Source organism: Mustelus asterias, chromosome 22 (assembly GCF_964213995.1).
Source record: "Mustelus asterias chromosome 22, sMusAst1.hap1.1, whole genome shotgun sequence".
NCBI lineage: Eukaryota > Metazoa > Chordata > Chondrichthyes > Carcharhiniformes > Triakidae > Mustelus > Mustelus asterias.
The window spans coordinates 57,456,348-57,479,177 of record NC_135822.1 but is presented as its reverse complement, the minus strand read 5'-3'; the positions used below and the strand labels follow the sequence as shown (position 1 = coordinate 57,479,177).

Genomic DNA, 22,830 nt, shown 5'->3' with positions numbered 1-22,830 from the left:
GGGGCGCGGACGGAGGAGGGGGCGGGCTCGGGTACTCGGGCTCCCATGGCCGCCGGGGGGAGGCTGGAGCGGGCGTCTCGATGAGCCGTCTCGCCCCGAGACATGGAGAAGATGGTGGTCGGCTTCCTCCTCTTCATCTCGCCGGCTTTCCCGGTCGGGCCGTCGCGGATGGAGCTGCACGCGGAGGTACGGCCAGCGGGGGGGAAAGGGGACCGGCCATCGCTCCAGGAAAGCCCGAGGCTTCAAGCTGGGAGGGTAGGCCGCGAAGGGACTTGAGGAGAGAGGGGGGGACGCTCTCGCATCCTTACCCTCTGCCCAAATTTGCCCCACTTTCCAAATTTGCTCCCTGCCCAAATTTGCCCCACTTTCCAAATTTGCCCCACTTTCCAAATTTGCCCCACTCTCCAAATTTGCCCCACTCCCCAAATTTGCCCCACTCCCCAAATTTGCCCCCTGCCCAAATTTGCCCCCTGCCCAAATTTGCCCCCTGCCCAAATTTTAAACCTGCTTAATGTGTGTGTGTGTGTTTGGAAAGTCAATGTCCAAACTCCCTCCTATCAGGGAGCAACTGCTGGGAAGGCGGGGATAAAATACTGGGTTAGACACTGTGGGAGCAGCAGCAGGGCGCCACTTGCATTTACATAGCGCCTTTAATGTAATTAAAACCATCCCCAAGGTGCTTCACTGGAGGGTCAGATTTTGGTCAAATTTATTGACACCGTGCCACAGGTGAAGTTGGGATGGATAGGGTGATTTTTTTTTGTTTTTAAAGTTTATTATTGTCACAGGTTAGCTTTATAGTAACACCAAATAACCCTGTTCGGGTTACACCGAGGGAGAATTTAGCACCTAACCAGCACGTCTCTCGGACTGTGGGAGGAAACTGGAGCACCCGGAGGAAACCCACGCAGACACGAGGAGAACGTGCAGACTCCGCACAGACAGTGACCCAAGCCGGGAATCGAGCCCGGGTCCCTGGCACTGTTAGGCAACATTGCTAACCACTGTGCTACCTTATAGGGTTGGATAGGGTGATATGGGGGGGTGGGGGGGATAGGGTGATATGGGGGGGTGGGGGGGATAGGGTGATATGGGGGGGGGTGGATAGGGTGATATGGGGGGGGGGGTGGATAGGGTGATATGGGGGGGTGGATAGGGTGATATGGGGGGGTGGATAGGGTGATATGGGGGGGTGGATAGGGTGATATGGGGGGGTGGATAGGGTGATATGGGGGGGAGGGATAGGGGTGATATGGGGGGGGAGGATAGGGGTGATATGGAGGGGGAGGATAGGGGTGAGATGGGGGGGGAGGATAGGGGTGATATGGGGGGGAGGAAAGGGGTGATATGGGGGGGGAGGATAGGGGTGATATGGGGGGGGAGGATAGGGGTGATATGGGGGGGAGGATAGGGGTGATATGGAGGGGGAGGATAGGGGTGATATGGGGGGGAGGATAGGGGTGATATGGGGGTGAGGATAGGGGTGATATGGGGGTGAGGATAGGGGAGATATGGGGGGGAGGATAGGGGTGATATTGGGGGGGGGTAGGGGTGATATGGGGGGGAGGATAGGGGTGATATGGGGGGGAGGATAGGGGTGATATGGGGGGGGATAGGGGTGCTATGGGGGGGAGGATAGGGGTGATGTGGGGGGGAGGATAGGGGTGATATGGGTGGGAGGATAGGGGTGATATGGAGGGGGAGGATAGGGGTGATATGGGGGGGGAGGATAGGGGTGATATGGGGGTGAGGATAGGGGTGATATGGGGGTGAGGATAGGGGAGATATGGGGGGGGAGGATAGGGGTGATATTGGGGGGGTAGGGGTGATATGGGGGGGGGATATGGGTGATATGGGGGGGGAGGATAGGGGTGATATGGGGGGGATAGGGGTGCTATGGGGGGGGAGGATAGGGGTGATGTGGGGGGGAGGATAGGGGTGATGTGGGGGGGAGGATAGGGGTGATGTGGGGGGGAGGAAAGGGGTGATGTGGGGGGGAGGATAGGGGTGATGTGGGGGGGAGGATAGGGGTGATGTGGGGGGGAGGATAGGGGTGATGTGGTGGGGAGGATAGGGGTGATGTGGGGGGGAGGATAGGGGTGATATGGGGGGGAGGATAGGGGTGATATGGGGGGGGATAGGGGTGCTATGGGGGGGGAGGATAGGGGTGATGTGGGGGGGAGGATAGGGGTGATATGGGGGGGAGGATAGGGGTGATATGGAGGGGGAGGATAGGGGTGATATGGGGGGGGAGGATAGGGGTGATATGGGGGGGATAGGGGTGCTATGGGTGGGAGGATAGGGGTGATGTGGGGGGGAGGATAGGGGTGATGTGGGGGGGAGGATAGGGGTGATGTGGGGGGGAGGATAGGGGTGATGTGGGGGGGAGGATAGGGGTGATGTGGGGGGGAGGATAGGGGTGATGTGGGGGGGAGGATAGGGGTGATGTCGGGGTGAGGATAGGGGTGATGTCGGGGGGAGGATAGGGGTGATGTCGGGGGGAGGATAGGGGTGATGTGGGGGGGAGGATAGGGGTGATGTCGGGGGGAGGATAGGGGTGATGTCGGGGGGAGGATAGGGGTGATGTGGGGGGGAGGATAGGGGTGATGTGGGGGGGAGGATAGGGGTGATGTGGGGGGGAGGATAGGGGTGATGTGGGGGGGAGGATAGGGGTGATGTGGGGGGGAGGATAGGGGTGATGTGGGGGGGAGGATAGGGGTGATGTGGGGGGGAGGATAGGGGTGATGTGGGGGGGGAGGATAGGGGTGATGTGGGGGGGAGGATAGGGGTGATGTGGGGGGGAGGATAGGGGTGATGTGGGGGGGAGGATAGGGGTGATGTGGGGGGGAGGATAGGGGTGATGTGGGGGGGAGGATCGGGGTGATGTGGGGGGGAGGATAGGGGTGCTATGGGGGGGAGGATAGGGGTGATGTGGGGGAGAGGATAGGGGTGATGTGGGGGGGAGGATAGGGGTGATGTGGGGGGGAGGATAGGGGTGATGTGGGGGGGGAGGGTAGGGGTGATGTGGGGGGGGAGGATAGGGGTGATGTGGGGGGGGGAGGATCGGGGTGATATGGGAGGGAGGAGGATCGGGGTGATATGGGGGGGGAGGTTCGGGGTGATATGGGGGGGGAGGTTCGGGGTGATATGGGGGGGGAGGATAGGGGTGATATGGGGGGAGGACAGTGGTGATATGGGGGGGGAAGGACAGGGGTGATATTGGGGGGGAGGATAGGGGTGATGTGGGGGGGAGGATAGGGGTGATGTGGGGGGTAGGATAGGGGTGGATGGGGAAAAGAAATTGAGCCGGTGAGAGGTAGATTTTAAGGAGTGTCTGAAAGGAGAGACAGGTGGAGGGGCCGGCGACACGGCTGCCAACAGTGGAACGATTAAAATCATAGGGAACGCATTAGGTCAAACCTGGCAGAATGTGGACAAACGTTTGAAGATGGTGGGGCAAGTTAACAATGCCAGGAAGCTCAGCATGACAGGTTCTTGAGCTTTTGATTTGATCTATTATTGTCAAATGTATTGGGAACTTTACTAATTGAGGCGTAAGAGTGCATGCAGGGACAAGGACGGTAGCCCAGTGGTTAGCACTGCTGCCCCACAGCGCCAGGGACCCGGGTTTGATTCCCGGCTTGGGTCACTGCCTGTGCGGAGTCTGCACATTCTTCCCGTGTCTGCGTGGGTTTCCTCCAGGTGCTCCGGTGTCCTCCCACAGTCCGAAAGACGTGCTGGTTAGGTGCATTAGCCATGTTAAATTCTCCCTCTGTGTACCCGAACAGGCGCTGGAGTGTGGCGACTTGGGGAACTTCCGCAGTAACTTCATTGCAGTGTGAATGTCAGCCTACTTGTGACACTTAATAAATAAACTTACACTTTAAGGAAGTTTCTCTGTGTGGCCCAAGTGAATCTGACAAGATAACCCAAGCTGACGGGTATCATGAAAGCAAATTATCGTGGATGCTGGAATCTGAAACAAAAACAGAACGTTTACAGTCTGGAGCTCTAACGAAGGGTCATCCAGACTTGAAACATTGGCTCCATTCTCCCTCCACAGATGTTGTCCGACCTGCTGAGATTTTCCAGCATTTTCTGTTTTGGTTCTGACAGGTACCGTTGTGATTTGGAAAGTGTGGGTTGATCTGTATCTGCCGGGCAGCTTCCTGTTTACAAGAATACGAAAAGCCAGAAAGCGCTGTGTGGCCTTTACGAAACACTAGTTTGACCCGAGTCGGAAGTGTTGTGGTCAGTTCTGGCTGCCACACTTTTAGGAAGAATGCTGTGTCCTTGCAAAAAGGGCAGAGGAAGTTGACTAATATGCTCACAGGATGAGAGACAAGGTAGGCGAGGATTGTTATTCTTTAGAGCACAGAAGCTAAAGGGGGAATTTAAGAGATGTCACAAATTATGCGGGGCGTTTTGATGAGGGTGAATCGCAAGGAATTGCTTCCACCGGCAGGATGGTTGGTAACCGGAGGGGACACATTTAAGACAATTGGCTAAACAGACCAGAAATGAAATTAGGAGGAACTGAGTGAGCTGTTGTGATGTGGAATCCATTCTCTTTCAAAGGAGAATTGGGCACATACTTGGAAAAGGAAATAGGTGCCGTGCTCTTGATGATAAGGAGAGTGGGACTGCTTGGATAGCTCTCCCAAAGAGCTGGCAGAGGCATGATGGGCTGAAAGGCCCCCATGCTGTCACCAGTGTCCAGTACAGTTTGAAATTGTCGAAACGTTACTGTTTTTTACATGATGTCAATGAAATGTGTCACAAGAATGGGTTTCGGTGGTAAGCAGGGCATTACAGTAAATGCCATAATAGGAATTGTGTAATAAACTCCAGACTTTGAATCTATTTTTGATATGTACACATTATATTTTGGTACATATTGTTATAAAAGTGAGTCATGAAATCGTCTCCTTGCATGTTTGTGTGTATACACACAGACACAAACATATATTTGGGAAGAAAAAAATGATAAATGACTTTTCTCGGGCTTTCATACTTAACTTTGAGTTTCAAAAGCATACGGCCTGATCGGAAAGGTTTCTTTCTGTCCCTGTGAATTTTGAAACTTGACATCTCGGGTGGCACAGTGGTTAGCACTGCTGCCTCACAGCGCCAGGGACCCGGGTTTATTTCGGGCCTTGGGTCACTGTCTGTGCAGAGTTTGCACATTCTCCTGGTCTGCGTGGGTTTCCTCCGGGTGCTCCGGTTTCCTCCCACAGCCCAAAGATGTGCGGGTTAGGTTGATTGGCCATGCTAAATTGCCCCTTGGTGTCAGGGGGGTTAACAGGGTCAATATGTGGAGTTATGGGGATAGGGCCTGGGTGGGATTGTGGTCGGTGCAGACTCGATGGGCCGAATGGCCTCCTTCTGCACTGTAGGGATTGTATGATCTCCCTAACCTTGAAGCAGGGTCTCATTTTTAAACCCAAGTGAGCATTGTACCTGCTGAGTGTGGCTCTGACCGATCTAATGGTGTGAACGTGCCGTGGGGGAGGTGGCGCAATGTGGGTTCTGAACCTCAGTGTTCCTGTGAACTCCCATTGTCATGATGTGGAGATGCCGGCGTTGGACTGGGGTGAACACAGTAAGAAGTCTCACAACACCAGGTTAAAGTCCAACAGGTTTATTTGATAGCAAATACCATAAGCTTTTGGAGCGCTGCTCCTTCGTCAGATGGAGTGGAAATGTGCCCTCAAACAGGGCACAGACACAAAATCAAGTTACAGAATACTGATTAGAATGCGAATCTCTACAGCCAGTCAGGTCTTAAAGGTACAGACAATGTGGGTGGAGGGAGCATTAAACACAGGTTAAAGAGATGTGTATTGTCTCCAGACAGGACAGCTAGTGAGATTCTGCAAGCCATTGTGTCAGAAACATTACACAGGCACCGGGCTGGGAGCCAACCCCTTCATAAGTATATTACCACTTACTTTTGCGCAATCAACTTGCGGGGCTGACAAACTGGCACAAGTGCTTGTAACACATGTACAAGAAGAACGGATTGTTCATGCCCTGTTCATTGGCCTGTGATTTGGGTCTTCCTCGATGCAAAAGGTCTCCCACAAAGTGCAAAGCACACATTCCGCGTGTTAGCTTGCAGTGAATGTTCTGGACAGTCGCCCTGTCAGTGTGACTGGAGTGTTCAATTCCCACCTGTTAAAATCACTTCTTCCTCTATGGAAAAATAAAAAAATAGAAGTGTTTGTCATTGGGCAGTCCCATCACGCAAACCAGCCTCCCATCCATTGACTGTGTCTACACTTCCCGCTGCCTCGGCAAAGCAGCCAGTATAATCAAGGACCCCTCGCACCCCGGGCAACTTAAATGCCCAGTTAAATTTTCCGTGCAATTCTCCCAGAGCAAAAAGGATCCATGTCCGTCTTGGGGTGGTGTGTCCATGTTGAGGTGATGTGTGACTTGGAGGTGGTGGTGTCCTAGTGTGCTTGCCACTTTCATTCTTTGAGATGGTTGAGGTTGTGATTTTTGCAGATTTTGCAAGTTGCTCTGGAATCGGTGCCAGTGGTGGAGGGAGAGAGTGTTTAAGGTGGTGAATTTAATTTCGATAAAAGATTGAACCAGGGCAGGACGTACTCCGATAATGGTAGGGCGTTGGGGAGAGTTACAGAACAAAGAGATCTAGGGGTACATGTTCATAGCTCCTTGAAAGTGGAGTAACAGGTGGACAGAGTGGTGAAGAAGGCATTCAGCATGCTTGGTTTCATTGGTCAGAACATTGAATACAGGAGTTGGGACGTCTTGTTGAAGTTGTACAAGACATTGGTAAGGCCACACTTGGAATACTGTGTACAGTTCTGGTCGCCCTTTTATAGAAAGGATATTATTAAACTGGAAAGAGTGCAGAAAAGACTTACAAGGATGCTACCTGGACTTGATGGTTTGAGTAATAAGGAGAGGCTGGATAGACTGGGACTTTCTTCTCTGGAGCGTAGAAAGCTTAGGGGTGATCTTATAGAGGTCTATAAAATAATGAGGGGCACAGATCAGCTAGATAGTCAATATCTTTTCCCAGAGGTAGAGGGCTTAGGTTTAAGGTGAGAGGGGAGAGATACAAAAGGGTCCAGAGGGGCTATTTTTTCACACACAGGGTGGTGAGTGTCTGGAACAAGCTGCCAGAGATAGTAGTAGAGGCGGGTACAATTTTGCCTTTTAAAAAGCGCTTAGATAGTTACATGGGTAAGATAGGTATAGAGGGGCCAATTGGGACTAGCTTAGCGTTTTTTTTAAAAAAGGGGCAGCATGGGCTGAAGGGCCTGTTTCCACGCTGTAAACCTCTATGACTCTATGAATGGAATGTCAATCCAGCTGACTGCATTATCCTGGATGGTGTCAAGCTTCTCGAGTTGGAGCCGCACTCATCCAGGCAAATGGAGAATATTCCATCACACTATTGACTTTCTTGTTGATGGTGGTCAGGCCATGGGGATGAGTTACTCACCACAATGTTCCCTGCCTCTGATCTGCTCATGGTAACCACCGTACTATGTGGCAGAGTCTGCACATTGTGTAATGGAACATAATTCCCAGGAACTTGTCAGCCATCGAGCCAGAGTGGAAGCAAGTCATCTTTGATCCTGATTTGATTTATTATTGTCACATGTATTGGTGTACAGTGAAAAGTATTTTCTCTTGTGCGCTATACAGACAAAGCATACCCTTCAGAGAGAAGGAAAGGAGAGAGTGTCGAATGTAGTGTTACAGTCATAGCTGGGGTGTAGAGAAAGATCAACTTAATGCGAGGTAGGTTCATTCAAAAGTCTGACAGCAGCAGGGAAGAAGCTGTTCTTGAGTCGGTTGGTACGTGACCTCAGACTTTTGTATCTTTTTCCCGACGGAAGAAGGTGGAAGAGAGAATGTCCGGGGTGTGTGGGGTCCTTGATTATGCTGGCTGCTTTTCCTGAGGCAGCAGGAAGTGTAGACAAAGTCAGTGGATGGGAGGCTGGCTTGCGTAATGGGACTGCCCAAGAAGAAGGATGAGGAATAATTGAACAGAGTGGACAGAGACGTCACTGAAATGATGAGAGTTTGACAGGGTTAATGTTGAGAGGCTGTTTTGCTTAGCTGGAATGTCTCAGTCTCAGGATAAAAGCCATTTTGGACTCCGATTATGAGAAATCTCTTTCCTCAGAATCTTTGGAATTCTTTACCCTGGAAAGGAAATGTGTATCCTCAAGACCAATACTGATCGAATGTCATAGAGGTTTACAGCATGGAAACAGGCCCTTCGGCCCAACTTGTCCATGCCGCCCTTTTTTTTAAAAACCCCTAAGCTAGTCCCAAATGGGCATTTGACCCATATCCCTTTATACCCATCTTACCCATGTAACTGTCTAAACGCTTTTTAAAAGACAAAATTGTACCCGCCTCTACTACTACCTCTGGCAGCTCGTTCCAGAAACTCATCACCCTTTGTGTAGAAAAAATTGCCCCTCTGGAAACTTTTGTATCTCTCCCCTCTCACCTTAAACCTATGCCCTCTAGATTTAGACTCCCCTACCTTTGGGAAAAGATATTGTCTATCTAGCTGATCCATGCCCCTCATTATTTTATAGACCTCTATAAGATCACCCCTCAGCCTTCTACGCTCCAGAGAAAAAAATCCCAGTCTATCCAGCCTCTCCTTATAACTCAAACCATCAAGACCCGGTAGTATCTGAGTAAATCTTTTCTACACTCTTTCTAGTTTAATATCCTTTCTATAATAGGGGGAATGGGGGAAGTTCAGTCTTTTTCAATAGAGCACTAGTCTGCAATGTGTGGTCTGCGCCCAGTTGTTCCTTTAAAACAGAGATGAGGAGGAGTTTCTTCAGCCAGAGTGGTGAATCTGTGGAACTCTTTGCCGCAGAAGGCTGTGGAGGCCGGGCCATTGAGTGTCTTTAAGACAGAGATAGATAGGTTCTTGATTGATAAGGGGATCGGGGTTATGGGGAAAAGGCAGGAGAATGGGGATGAGAAAAATATCAGCCATGATTGAATGGCGGAGCAGACTCGATGGGCCGAGTGGCCTCATTCTGCTCCCTATGTCTTATGGTTCCGTAATCTGAATCAGGAAGATGATGATTGGCCTGAACTTTTCTGAGTTGGGAATGAGGACAGTGATCTGGATTGCGATTGAGCAAGCTGAACTGGAAGTGCCCGTGTCAGGTAATGACAGCTCAGTTCTGGTTCATCCCATTGTTAAGAGTTTGTGTCCGCTTGCTTTAGTGAGATTCCGGAAGACTGTTTATACCCATGATGCCGCGTAGCACCCACAGGAAAGCACGGAAGCAAACTGATGAGAGACAGAGAAGGGGGCAAAATGTTTTTCTCCAGAAATAAAACGAGTAAACAGTGGGGTGATGTTACATCGGTTCATCCACCTTTTAGAATATCGGGACAAGTTATATATAGCGTAGGAGTTGGATAGAGGTGAAGTAATTTAATCGTGGTTCTGATGACTGGTGAACATCAGCAGACACCAGGGATCAAATTACTGCTGTGAACTTGCCACCGATCATTTTAATTTAGTCTGCTAAATTCTGATTATGAACGTGGCAGATTCCTGAGCCCCCATCTCAATGGACAGCAGAGCTGCGGGTACCCTCTGCCTCAGTAAACAGCCTTTTGTCCTCTGAAAATCCACAAGGAGCTGATGTGCTGTTTTTAAAAAGAGGGGTTCGGGTCGATTCGACCGCATGTCAGATGAAAATGCCAAAATAATCCCCTTGAACAACAGCTTTTAAAAAACTTTGTCTGGCCTATTTCCTGCTGAAATTTCCCTTCCTCCCGAAAAGAAGTGATTTTTTTTTCCATCTTTACCACCTGGAAAATATTGTGCCCTTGAAGCCTGTTGTGTTGCTGTGAACTCAGACAGTGTTTTCTCAGTAGGAGCGCAAAGATCAGAAAACTGTCTTTGTTCATTCCTCGTATTCAAGTATCGTACAGATTAGATTCTTGTGAATCAATACTTGCAAATAACCTTGAGACGAGCAACTGAATGCAGTGGGGAACCATTTTGTGCTGCACAGTTGCAGAATGAACATATTCCTTTATGTATTTAGCAGTGGTAACTGGCTGTTGTTTGGGTTGAGAAAGCAGTTTTATTTGGTGTCACTCCACTACGTAATCCGATTTTAAATGACTGAGAAAGTCTCCTGAACAAACGTGCCAAACTATATGCAGAACCATTCCCTGTCTATATACCGTGCTACACTGTTTAGTTTCTTAGCCAAATTTAACATATTTCTAAAACAAAAGTTCTTCTTCATGTCCTTGCACCCAAAGGAGCCAGTTTAATTTTTTAAATCACTGCAAAGGCCCACAAACCGATACTAGCGATTGGTTAATTCTGGAGTGGCCCAGTGGTTAGCACTGCTGCCTCACGGTGCCAGGAACCCAGGTTTGATTCCAGCCTCAGGTCACTGTCTGTGCGGAGTCTACATGTTCTCCCCGTGTCTGCGTGGGTTTCCTCCGGGTGCTCCGGTTTCCTCCCACAGTCCGAAAGACGTGCTGGTTAGATGAATTGGCCGTGGTAAATTGGCCCCTTAATGTCCTACGGTGTGTAGGTTACAGGGATACGTGGGGTTGCAGGAATAGGGGCCTGGATAACATGCTCTGTTGGAGAGTTGCTGCAGACTCGATGGGTCAAATGGCATCCTTCTGCACTGTAGAAATTCTGTGACGTGGTCTGCTTTGTCATGTGATACCCGCTTCTGGTGCAGTGTAAGACAGACGATCTTAGGGCCTTAATGCTTACGTGGAATTTGGATGTGGTTGCGGTGACGGAGACTTGATTAAAAGAAGGACAGGACTGGCAGCTGAATATTCCGGGGTATAAGTGTTTTAGGCGAGACAGAGGAGGGGCTAAAAAAGGTGGAGGAGTAGCGATATTAGTTAGGGAGCATATTACAGCAGTGCAGAGGGTAGACAACTTAGAGGGGTCATGTACTGAGTCGCTGTGGGTGGAACTCAGAAACAGGAAGGGTGCAGTCATTATGCTGGGGGTGTACTACAGACCACCCAACAGCCCACGGGAAGTGGAGGAAAGGATATGTCAGGAGATTCTGGATAGGTGCAGAAAAAATAGGGTTGTTGTCGTGGGGGACTTTAATTTCCCTGGTATAGACTGGAAAGTGCTTAGACGGGGAGGAACTTGTAAAATGCATACTGGAAGGTTCTTTTGAACAGTATGTAGATAGCCCGACTAGAGAGGGGGCTATACTGGACCTAGTTCTGGGAAATGAGCCTGGTCAGGTTGTCAAAGTTTCGGTAGGGGAACATGTGGCAAATAGTGACCACAACTCTGTTAACTTTAGGATAATAATGGACAAGGATGAGTGCTGTCCTACGGGCAGGGTGCTAAACTGGGGGAAGGCTAACTATAGCCGGATTAGGCAGGAATTGGTGGACGTTGATTGGGAGAGGCTGTTCGGGGGTAAGTCCGCGTCTGGCATGTGGGAGTCTTTTAAGGAACAGTTGATAAGGCTGCAGGATAGGCATGTGCCTGTAAAAAGGAAGGATAGGAAAGGTAGGATTCAAGAGCTGTGGATAACCAGGGAAATTGTGGATCTGATTAAAATGAAAAGGGAGGCGTACATTAAGTCCAGGCAACAGAAAACAGATGGAGCTCTGGAGGAATACAGAGAGAGTAGGAAAGAACTCAAACGGGGAGTTAGAAGGGCAAAAAGAGGTCACGAGATGTTCTTGGCAGGCAGGATTAAGGAGAATCCTAAGACATTCTATTCATAAGTTAGGAACAAAAGAGTTGTCAGGGAGAAAATTGGACCTCTCGGGGACAAAGGAGGGGAATTATGCTTAGAACCCAAGGGAATAGGGGAGATCCTAAATGAATACTTTGCATCGGTATTCACAAAGGAGAGGGACGTGTTCACCGGGAGTGTCTTGGAGGGAGGTGTTGACCCGTTAGAGAAAATCTCCATTACAAGGGAGGAAGTGTTAGGTTTTTTAGGGAACATTAAAACTGACAAAGCCCCAGGGCCTGATGGCATCTATCCTAGACTGCTCAGGGAGACGAGAGATGAAATTGCTGGGCCTCTGATGGAAATCTTTGTCTCTTCATTGGACACAGGTGAGGTCCCTGAGGATTGGAGGATAGCGAATGTGGTCCCGTTGTTTAAGAAGGGTAGCAGGGATAACCCGGGAAATTATAGGCCAGTGAGCTTGACGTCCGTGGTAGGGAAGTTGTTGGAGAGGATTCTTAGAGACAGGATGTATGTGCATTTAGAACGGAACAATCTCATTAGTGACAGACAGCATGGTTTTGTAAGAGGAAGGTCATGCCTTACAAATTTGGTGGAGTTTTTTGAGGAAGTGACAAAAACGGTTGACGAAGGAAGGGCCGTGGATGTCGTCTATATGGATTTCAGTAAGGCATTTGACAAAGTCCCACATGGCAGGTTGGTTAAGAAGGTTAAGGCTCATGCGATACAAGGAGAAGTGGCTAGATGGTTGGAGAACTAGCTTGGCCATAGGAGACAGAGGGTAGCGGTCGAAGGGTCTTTTTCCGGCTGGGGGTCTGTGACCAGTGGTGTTCCGCAGGGCTCTGTACTGGGACCTCTGCTATTTGTGATATATATAAATGATTTGGAAGAAGGTGTAACTGGTGTTATCAGCAAGTTTGCGGATGACACGAAGATGGCTGGACTTGCGGATAGCGATGAGCATTGTCGGGCAATACAGCAGGATATAGATAGGCTGGAAAATTGGGCGGAGAGGTGGCAGATGGAATTTAATCCGGATAAATGCGAAGTGATGCATTTTGGAAGAAATAATGTAGGGAGGAGTTATACAATAAATGGCAGAGCCATCAAGAGTATAGAAACACAGAGGGACCTAGGTGTGCAAGTCCACAAATCCTTGAATGTGGCAACACAGGTGGAGAAGGTAGTGAAGAAGGCATATGGTATGCTTGCCTTTATAGGACGGGGTAGAGTATAAAAGCTGGAGTCTGATGATGCAGCTGTATAGAACGCTGGTTAGGCCACATTTGGAGTACTGCGTCCAGTTCTGGTCGCCGCACTACCAGAAGGAGGTGTTAGAGAGAGTGCAGAGAAGGTTTACCAGGATGTTGCCTGGTATGGAGGGTCTTAGCTATGAGGAGAGATTGGGTAAACTGGGGTTGTTCTCCCTGGAAAGACAGAGAATGAGGGGAGGTCTAATAGAGGTGTACAAGATTATGAAGGGGATAGATAGGGTGAACGGTGGGAAGCTTTTTCCCAGATCAGAAGTGATGATCACGAGGGGTCACGGGCTCAAGGTGAGAGGGGCGAAGTATAACTCAGATATTAGAGGGATGTTTTTTACACAGAGGGTGGTGGGGGCCTGGAATGCGCTGCCAAGTAGGGTGGTGGAGGCAGACACGCTGACATCGTTTAAGACTTGCCTGGATAGTCACATGAGCAGCCTGGGAATGGAGGGATACAAACGATTGGTCTAGTTGGACCAAGGAGCGGCACAGGCTTGGAGGGCCGAAGGGCCTGTTTCCTGTGCTGTACTGTTCTTTGTTCTTTTATGCCGGAGGGGAAAATGTAAGGAGATTGCGACTTTCCCAACTATTTGAGCCGGTTAAGCCAATTTTAGAGTCTGGAAAATAACAGCATGACTGAGTTGAAACACCAATTGGCAATCTCTTGAAGTCTGTTCATTATATTTTTAACAAATTAAATTGCACACAGGTTGATTTGTATTTGTAGAGCACCTTTTAATGTAGGACCACATTGTATGGTAATTAGGTGGAGGATAATGAGACAAAAATTGAATAGAGTAGTCCAGTCAGGGAAGCATTGCAACAGTCTAGTCTGCAGGGGGACAACAGCACGGTTCAAGCAGAGGCTAAGGTGAAGCAAGATTGAGGAGGTGGAAGTTGGCAGTCCTGGCAAGGATATGGGGTTGGAAGCTGTGTGAAATGGCGGCCATGGCTGCAAATGGTCTGACTTCAGTCTGAGCTGATGGGGATGGAATGGAGAGACCTGATGGTGAGAGGGATGCGGGTGCCATCAGCCTGTACATGGAACTTGCTGGCGTGTCTTCAGTTCATCATATAGAATCCCTACAGTGCAGAAAGAGACCATTCGGCCCATTGAGCCTGCACCGACAATCCCGCCCAGACCCTATCCCCGTAACCCCATGTATTTACCCTGTTAATAATCCCCCTGACACTAAGGGGCAATTTATCATGGCCAATCCACCTGACACACGCATCTTTAGTGGAAGGAAACTCACGCAGACACGGGGAGAATGTGCAAACTCCACACAGACAGTGACCCGAGGCCAGAATTGAACCTGGGTCCCTGATGCTGTGAGGCAGCAGTGCTAACCACTGTGCCACCATGCCGTTGTAAAGGGAAGCACATGGATGAGAAATTGGAGGATGCCAATGAACAATCCTTGAGGCAATGCAGAAGTAACGTATGGATTGCACGCATAGATTCTTGACCCGTGACTGGATAGATAAGAGTGGAGCAAGGCGAAGACTATCCCAGTAGGCCAGACACTTCAGGAGGGATGTTGGGAGAGGTGCTGTAGTCAACTGTGCCAAACACTGCAGACAGGTCTAGAAGGGTGAGGAAGGTATAGTGCACCAAGGTCACCGTCGGAGAGGATGTCATCAGTGCTGTTGCGGAGGTAGAACTGTTTTTGAGGTTCAAACATGAGGTTGGGGGGGAAAATGGGCTTGGATTTAGGAGATGACAAGGTGTTTGGGAACTTTGGAAAAGATGGTGAGAGATGAGGTAATGGTTTGCAAGCACAGAGGATTGTTTAGGGGTTTTATTAAGGGGCATGATAGTAGATTTAGGGGTGGCACGGTGGCTCAGTCAGCTGCCTCACTGCAACAGGGACCCGGGTTCGATTCCCGGCTTAGGTCACTGTCTGTGTGGGTTTCCTCTGGGTGTTCCGGTTTCCTCCCACACTCCAAAAGTTGTGCAGCTTCGGTGGATTGGCCATGGTAAATGCGAAGGGTTATGGGGTTAGACCTCCTTCTGCACTGTAGAGTTTCTATGGTATTCTATGAAATTTGAAAGTGAGGGAACATGAGCAGGAACTGTTTCCAGTATCATCTGGTGTAGAGGTCAGGAAGAGATAGCGGGTGGTTAGCTTAGTGGAGATAGAGTCAGGAGAACGGAGACGGGCCTCAACGTCAAGCTGAGCTCAGATGGTGAGAGGGCATGTCGGAACTAAACTAGGAAAGGTGTGAGTTCACGACTTGGTGTGGTGGTGGGGGATGTGGTGATGGAGGCTTGAGTGTGGCATGGGGAAGGAAAGGATGATTGAAGGTCTTCAACTTTGGGAGAAGTCCAGGAACTGCCCACCTTTTTGGAAATGAGGGTACATGGAAAGTCAGGTTCAATGAGACAGTAGAATGGTGAGCAGCTTGCCAGAAGATTGTGCTTGATCTGGCCACACCAATCAATTGTCCATATGCTGAAGTCTACAACCCGTTGGTCTTCATGGCATGAAGATGAGAAATGACCACATTTAGAGAGTTTTATGTTTTGTGTAAGGGCATCGAAGCAAGTGACGAAGGTGTGACTGAGCAGATCAACAGCTGTAGAAGAATTGTAGAGGACACAGGGCCCAAAGGCAGACAATGAGGCGTTCAAAAGTGCCTTGAGTTATAGGAACTGGTGCTGGGGGCAGTGGGAAGAGGAATGTGAGTACTGATACAAGGCGGCTGTAATTTTCAGCAGCGGAAGTTCCGTGCGGATAAGTCTGTAACTGGTGTGCTTGGTGAAAATGTCAGCGAGAGAGGAGGAGGATTGAGTATTATTTGAGGTTGCTCTCACTCGGCAGCCAAGAGTCCTTTGGAGAATATGGAGAGCAATAAATGTATTCCTCTGCCACACTGCATGGAAGCAACTAAGAACATTAGTCTACTCGAATGGCTCCTACAAAAGGGATGAGGCACATCACTACTTATGGAGTTCTCAAAACTTCCAGTACAAGTCTGTCTCTCTCTGCCTGCAATTCAGAACCGGTCCATCATGGTGCGCCTGGGATAAGCCATTGGAAACATTCCTTCCCAAAGTTACTGCTTCGCAACATCAAGCAGTTCCTTTAGTGCAACTTTTGCTCATTCAGTTTACTGAAATGTGTAATGGAATGGGACACCTTTGATCAAAATTGCTGAAAAATATATTTCTTGTCAAAGTTTTTCATCTGGCACTCATCAGGATAATTCACAAGAGTACCCATGTCAGGGGAAACAGTTGGCGCTGTATGAGCAGAGAGTGCTGATTGGTTGGCAAGTTGACTCTGGTGGAGGCATTGCACCAGTTGATAGTGAGTGGCAGTTAAGTGCCAAGTCTTGTTTGAAATGTACGCCTTGACTGTAGTCAAGGCACTGCCCTGAGGAATGAACCAGCAAATGGCTGTCACTTTTTAGCTGAAACCGGAACAATGTGCGTATGTTGCACTGTCCATGGATGTGCCTCTACTAACTTAACCAATCAGCATTTTCTCCTCATACAGTATAAATTTGTTCCCCTCCCCTGCCACCCCGACATTGGTATTATTGTGAGTGGGTCTGATGAGTAGAAGACTAAATACTTTGACAAAAAAATGTCCTTTTCTCCCTTTTATTTCTCCCATCTATATGGTGTACGGTTATGCACTTGTGGACTGCTCTTACTCTTTCTCCTCTTTTCAGGCCAAAGAATTATGTTTCGGAGTGAACAACGAACCTTACTGGTGTGAGACAGGTTACTGCTGCGGGGAGACGGAGTGTTGCACCTACTATTACGAACTGTGGTGTAAGTTTCTCGCGTGGGCACAGAAACCTCCTCCTTTAGCTGCCAGAGGATTGTGTCCCCCCCAGGTCTTGCGCACAAGGATACTGAAGATCAGAAGGTGGGAGTTAACCTGCAGCCTGGAATGGGACTGAGTGAATGTCATCACGGGCCTCCATCCTTGAAGCCCCATTTGTCAATTCACTTCACCTTCCTGGTGGACCCAAATGATCCCTTCTTACAGCCGGAGGCTCTCCATTGTACGTACCTGGCCTATGTACAGGAGATGATGTACCATAGCCCACACTGAAATTTGATAATCGGCTTAATTCAGCTCCCATCAGGGCATTGGGTACCTGCAATCTAGGCAGGAGGTTCTTTGCAATACTGAGGGAATAAATCTTTAGAATCATAGAATCCCTACAGTACAGAAGGAGGTCATTCGGCCCATTCGAGTCTGTACAATCCCATCCAGGCCCTATCCCCGTAACCCCACAGATTTACCCTGCTAGTCCCCCTGACACTAGGGTCAATTTTAGCATGGCCAATCAACCTAACCCGCACATCTTTGGAGTGTGGGAGGAAACCAGAGCACCCGGAGGAAACCCACGCAGACATGGGGAGAAATTGCAAACTCCATACGGACAGTGACCCGAGACTAGAATTGAACCTGGGTCCCTGGCGCTGTGAGGCAGCAGTGCCAACCACTGCTGCCCTGAATTGTCAGTGCCACCTTAAGGACACTCTGTTAAAATTGCCTGTTCCAGAGCCTTTGGCAATAGCTTAAAATTGCATGTCCTTTTCCAAGGGTGAGCCGGGAATTCTCCTAGTTTCCTGTTCACTTTGGTGCTTTTGAGTGCAGGGCGAATATCTGCCAAGGCACCAAGAGCTTTCTGCCGTGGAACCTTTAGGATCCAGCTAATAGCCAAAGCCTTGGTCTCTCATCTCCAACAGTATTCCCTTAGTATAACTGAATATTAGTCAGTGTACTCCAGTACGGCTGAAGCGCACCGCCATTATTGGGCAATGCCCACTTTTCCTCATACTGTAAGTGATATTCACCACTCAAATGCAAGTTGCTCCAGCAGACTAAAGTTAAAGTTTATTTATTCGTCACAAGTATGGCTTACATTAACACTGCAATGAAGTTACTGTGAAATTCCCACAGTTGCCACACCCCGACGCCTGTTCGGGTCAATGCACCCTAACCAGCACGTCTTTCGGACAGTGGGAGGCAACCGGAACACCCGGAGGAAACCCACGCAGACACGGGGAGAATGTGCAAACTCCGCACAGACGGTGACCCAAGCCGGGAATCGAACTCGGGTCCCTGGTGCTGTGAGCGCTTGCCACCGTGCCGCCCTATTTGTTTAATCTTGCAGTTTCTATACAGCTTCCAGAAGCAGCAAGGTAGACAAATGCTGCCATGTGAATGCACGGCGTAAATGATGCGAGTAACAAGCTGTGAAATAGAAGTTAATAGCTTTTCCAGCCCTGGTCCTTGCCAAGTTAAGTTTTGCGCACGTCGTATTCGCTGATCCAACTGTAACGCAGTTCTGAGGGTCCCTTCCTTTTGCTTGACCACGGCAGGGTTCTGGCTGGTCTGGACCATCATTATCATGCTGAGCTGTTGCTGTGCATATCGGCACCGCCGCGTGAAACTACGGTTACAGCAGGAGCAGCGGCAGAGGGAGATCAGCTTGATGGCCTACCAGGGTGCCAGCACCTACACGACGCAGCCATTGGATTTAAGTGAGTATACCTTGTGTCCAAGATCGGTGCTGGGAGATTGCTGTTTTTATTAAATCTCTATGTTATTCTGTGAAGGGAAAAAGCACATCCACTCGGCCCCCTTATCTCAACGGGAAACTGAAATGTGACTGAATCAAACACCAAACGCTTAGGTGAAAATGACTAATTTCTTTCTGGGTGCTGGTTAAGTACAAAAGTTACCATCTCTCGCACAATTGAGCTGCAGAATCATAGAAACCCTGCAGTGCAGGAGGAGGCCATTTGGCCCATCGAGTAATATGATATTTATCGCGTACATACTGTACTTTGAACTGTGGTCACAGTCACATTCTACTGATTAATTCTCCATCCTCCCAATAGGATTCTGGACAAACTGTAAGCTCCCAGACTACGAGGAAGTAGCAGGCCACCCACCGACGCCCCCGCCTCCCTATATTGAATTGCAGCAGCAGAGTGCACAGACCTCTAGCCATGAAACTGCGGTTGTTGAGAGTCAGCCTGCCCCGCAGGAGTCTGTGACCTCGCTTGCCCCGGAAGAGTCTGTGACCTCGCTTGCCCCGGAAGAGTCTGTGACCTCGCTTGTCCCACAGGAGTCTGTACCCTCGCTTGCCCCGGAAGAGTCTGTACCCTCGCTTGCCCCGGAAGAGTCTGTACCCTCGCTTGCCCCGGAAGAGTCTGTAACCTCGCTTGCCCCGGAAGAGTCTGTAACCTCGCTTGTCCCGCAGGAGTCTGTACCCTCGCTTGCCCCGGAAGAGTCTGTACCCTCGCTTGCCCCGCAGGAGTCTGTAACCTCGCTTGCCCCAGAGGCAGCGACACAAGCAGCAGAGGCCGGCCCATCCCTTTGCGAACAGGAGGATGACCACCCCGCGACGGACACCCCCACGGGGGCATTGCCCGATCGCCCGGCTGACAGAGAAAACGGCGACCTCCCTGCAGCCGAGGAAACTGCTGCACTCTCGGCTCCCGATTTTAAAACGCTAGACACGGATTCTGACTTGTGCGACCAAGGGGAAGGGAAGGAAGAGGGCTCGAGGCACCGGCGCATCACTGGGGACTCTGGCATAGAGGTATGCGTGTGCCAGATGGACGAGGACCCTTACCACGAGGAAGTGGGCCTGATAGGTGGCATCGGTGCCCAGGAATGTTGCGAGCCCCAGTCTTCTTGTAACTCTCACCTGCGCACAGAGCAACTCTCCAAGCAGGCTCAGCCTAAGCTACATAATGCTCAGGAACAAGAGGAGGACAATGACGTGTAACATGTGCCACTGTTACTGGTGCGCAGGAGTAAAACAGATGGTGCAATCCATGACTGCTCAGCATTAACTCCGGGCTCATCTGATGTTTTTTCACAAGGTGCCCAAGTTGAACAGGTGCAAGATGCAGGTTGTAATCTTATATATGTAGTTTGGGATCTGTCCAGGGTGTCACGATCAGGGGTTGCCTGCTCATAGGCCAGATTCCCTGATAGCATTTTTTTTTCAAAAAAAAAAAATGACTGTAGCATTATATATTGCATTGATGATTTTCAAATCTTTGTCTTCAGAACCTCTTATCGAAAGCATTAAGAATGGTTTTGTAATCTTCTAAACAAAACTCAGTCCTTATATTTTTTTTTAAGAAAAGCACAAAACATAAAGGGAGGGGAGGCGAGAAGTTTACCTCCCAAGAATATGCCATTTTGAGTGGGAGCGTTCGGGGCCGGTGAAAGAGGTTGCTGTTGTGATCGGAGGCACTCGAGAGTCTTTCAGGTTGCTTAAGTAAATGCCGTCGCTCTTAATTCTCCTTGCGGTGGCCACACGCCTCTTGCGCTCAAGAGCTCCTCACCAAAAGGCCTGCCTAGGTTTAATAGATCGATACGTGGTGACGCAATGCCCTGTGGAGCAGCGTTATTGCCTCATTACTGCCATGTGCCCCCCTCTTCACTTTGATAATTTATTTAAAAAGTGGACCTGTTGGATTTGCAGCGTCCATCTGGTTCCCAGCTGAGACGGGGGTTTAGTTTTAACAAATGTTGTGTTGTCTAGACTGCACTAATGCATCAAGTTTTTCTGAATAAGTTTACTTTTTTTTTTAAAAAAAGTTTAATTTTAGATTTGGTCCGACTAATTATATTTGTGGTACTTTTGGTAGAAGTTTGTTTAATTGAAAAACCTTTTACCATGAATGTTAATGTACAAGCGAAATACAAAGCCTTTCTACGAAGTATATACCACCCACAGCACAAAAAAAACTAGCCAAACTTAAGGCCTTGGCTTGTAGGATGCCAACACTGTAAACTGGTGCGCATCTCACTGCGTTGCAGTTCTGCCCAGCTGAAATAATCTCCGTGTTGTCCTCAGGATTTCAGCAATGCTGGATGTCATCTTTTCAGCCTAAGTGGTGCAGTTCAAAGTTCTGCTGTTCTGAACCTTGGCTATGTCTGGAGAGAGCATTTTTGGACTGTATAACAGCAGAGGGAAGTACTGGTAGATACTGGAGTATCACTGGCTAGGAGCTATCTGAAATGTAATAAATATATTGGTACAATGATGAAGTGCATTGGGTTAAATGTGTTGCTTTTCTCCTCGTGGCCGGCGAGTGCCAATATATTCAATAACCTGGTGACCACACAATCTACATTTCTGCCATTGTTTTCAAGTGAGTTGTGACAACCAGCAGAAAGTGTTGAGTACAGTGTTGTACAAGAATATACAACTGTATGTACCTCTGATTTAATCTCATGCTAGTACAGAAAATAAGACGTTCGATCTTTCGAAGCGAGGAAGTAACACAAATTGAGAATTTTGATAAAACTGCAGGCAGATGGTCCTACAGTTCATAAACATTGGACTAGAATGAAGGACTAGAGGCCGGCTGATGCCTTGCAAAGAGCGGGAAGGCGAGAAGAACAGGAGGAATCTTCACCGCAAGGTACAGGCAGTGGTGAGCAAGCTAACAAAATGGATATTGATGATAATGGATAAGATGATATCACACACCAATTCGCTGTAAATTCTAAACTTCTGAACAGAATGATTTAGTTGGATTCCAGATCAGTGGAAAACTGCAACTCTCAGATACAGAGAGCGTTTACAACAAATACTTGAAGATGAGTTTCGAATGCTGGTTGACTCTGCGTCAATTTTCAATGTTAACGAGGAATTAAAAACTTGTGCTCGACTTCACAAACAATCGTTACAAAGAAAAAGCAGCTTCCACAAAAAAACAAGACCTTTCAGTGGACAAGTAGAGCAACTAGAGATTACTGTGTACTTGGGTCATCCACTTGTATCATATGATGAAGTTAGTTAAAAGATAGCAGTTGCAAGAAAAGGGTTTTAACTACTTTAACACCGTATGAAGGGCTTTGTGGTAAAACCAAGCCGGTGGTGTGCAGAATGTTTTAAGTTTCCAGTTTGTATTCCGTAACTCGACCTTGAGCAATGAAGGAAGGCCCTAAAGTCTGGAGGCTTTAGAGTTCTGATATTCCAATAGATGAAGAAACAAGTGAAATGAGAAGCCTAGTAAGGAATTGGCTCCAAGGAGTACTGTAAATCCTGATTAGGACGAGACATGTAGCACAGGAGTCAGAAGGAAAGTTACTTGTTCCCCCAAGAGAGCTTGATTACAGACCCGGTGACGGGTAAGGAACGGATGATGGGGTGAGAACTCCAGGTATTCATGCAATCCAGCTGAGCAAAGATGTATGGAGTATTTGGGATATAAACCTGGAGAGGGAGAAAGGGAACAGCTGGACAAACCTTCAGATCCTCAGACAGTGTCTGTTTAATGTAATTTAATCAGGTGTCCTTTTCAAACACATTAGCTTAAGGGAAATCGTCATTTTTGCAGTAGTGGAATACAGTTATATTTTGATGCCTTTTTAATAAGAACATTTTAATTTTGTAATACTTTGATAGACACATTGATAGAAAATGCATGTTCTGAGGTGTGATGAACTTTCATTGTACTATCTGAAAATTACAGCGCTGAAGTCTTTTATATAAAAAAATAAAAAAAACATGCGTTCTTTACCTTTTGGGATGATGAATTTTGTTTGTTTGGAAGCAGTGGATAATGGATCTGTTTGATCCTGCAACCCAAACGCAATAAGAATAAGTCAGAGGGTAACAGATTTGAGTGGGGTGGGGGGGTAAGATCTTTCTCGTCCAGTTTACAAGACAGCATTGTTTAAAGTTTATTTATTCGTGTCAAAAGTCGGCTTACGTTAACACTGCAGTGAAGTTACTGTGAAAATCCCCTCGTCGCCACACTCCGGCACCTGTTCGGGTACGTCAGGAAAAAGGTACAACAGTCTGAGGACACGTACCAACCG

At 48.6% G+C, this 22,830-nt stretch overlaps 2 protein-coding genes across 2 annotated transcripts in view; one reads left to right on the top strand and one right to left on the bottom strand.

Moving 5' to 3' along the window:
- Positions 1-22,528, top strand: LOC144510050 (uncharacterized). Its single transcript, XM_078239269.1, has 4 exons — positions 1-186; positions 16,685-16,787; positions 18,354-18,515; positions 18,876-22,528. Exons 1-4 carry the CDS (start codon positions 103-105, stop codon positions 19,769-19,771), a joined length of 1,245 nt encoding a protein of 414 aa, XP_078095395.1. The 5' UTR covers positions 1-102; the 3' UTR covers positions 19,772-22,528.
- The window catches only part of polr3d (polymerase (RNA) III (DNA directed) polypeptide D), a 64,826-nt gene continuing 47,552 nt past the window's right edge, over positions 5,557-22,830 (bottom strand). The window contains exon 10 of the mRNA XM_078239270.1: positions 5,557-6,195. Within this exon, the coding sequence (XP_078095396.1) occupies positions 6,111-6,195 (85 nt within the window). The 3' untranslated portion in view covers positions 5,557-6,110. The remainder of the gene's footprint in view (positions 6,196-22,830) is intronic.

Excerpts from the sequence above, each read along its gene's own strand:
- LOC144510050 (XM_078239269.1), top strand. The coding sequence starts at position 103 with ATGGAGAAGATGGTGGTCGGCTTCCTCCTCTTCATCTCGCCGGCTTTC. Across the intron at positions 187-16,684 it reads GGATGGAGCTGCACGCGGAG|GCCAAAGAATTATGTTTCGG; the intron begins GTACGGCCAGCG and ends TCCTCTTTTCAG. Across the intron at positions 18,516-18,875 it reads GACGCAGCCATTGGATTTAA|GATTCTGGACAAACTGTAAG; the intron begins GTGAGTATACCT and ends TCCTCCCAATAG.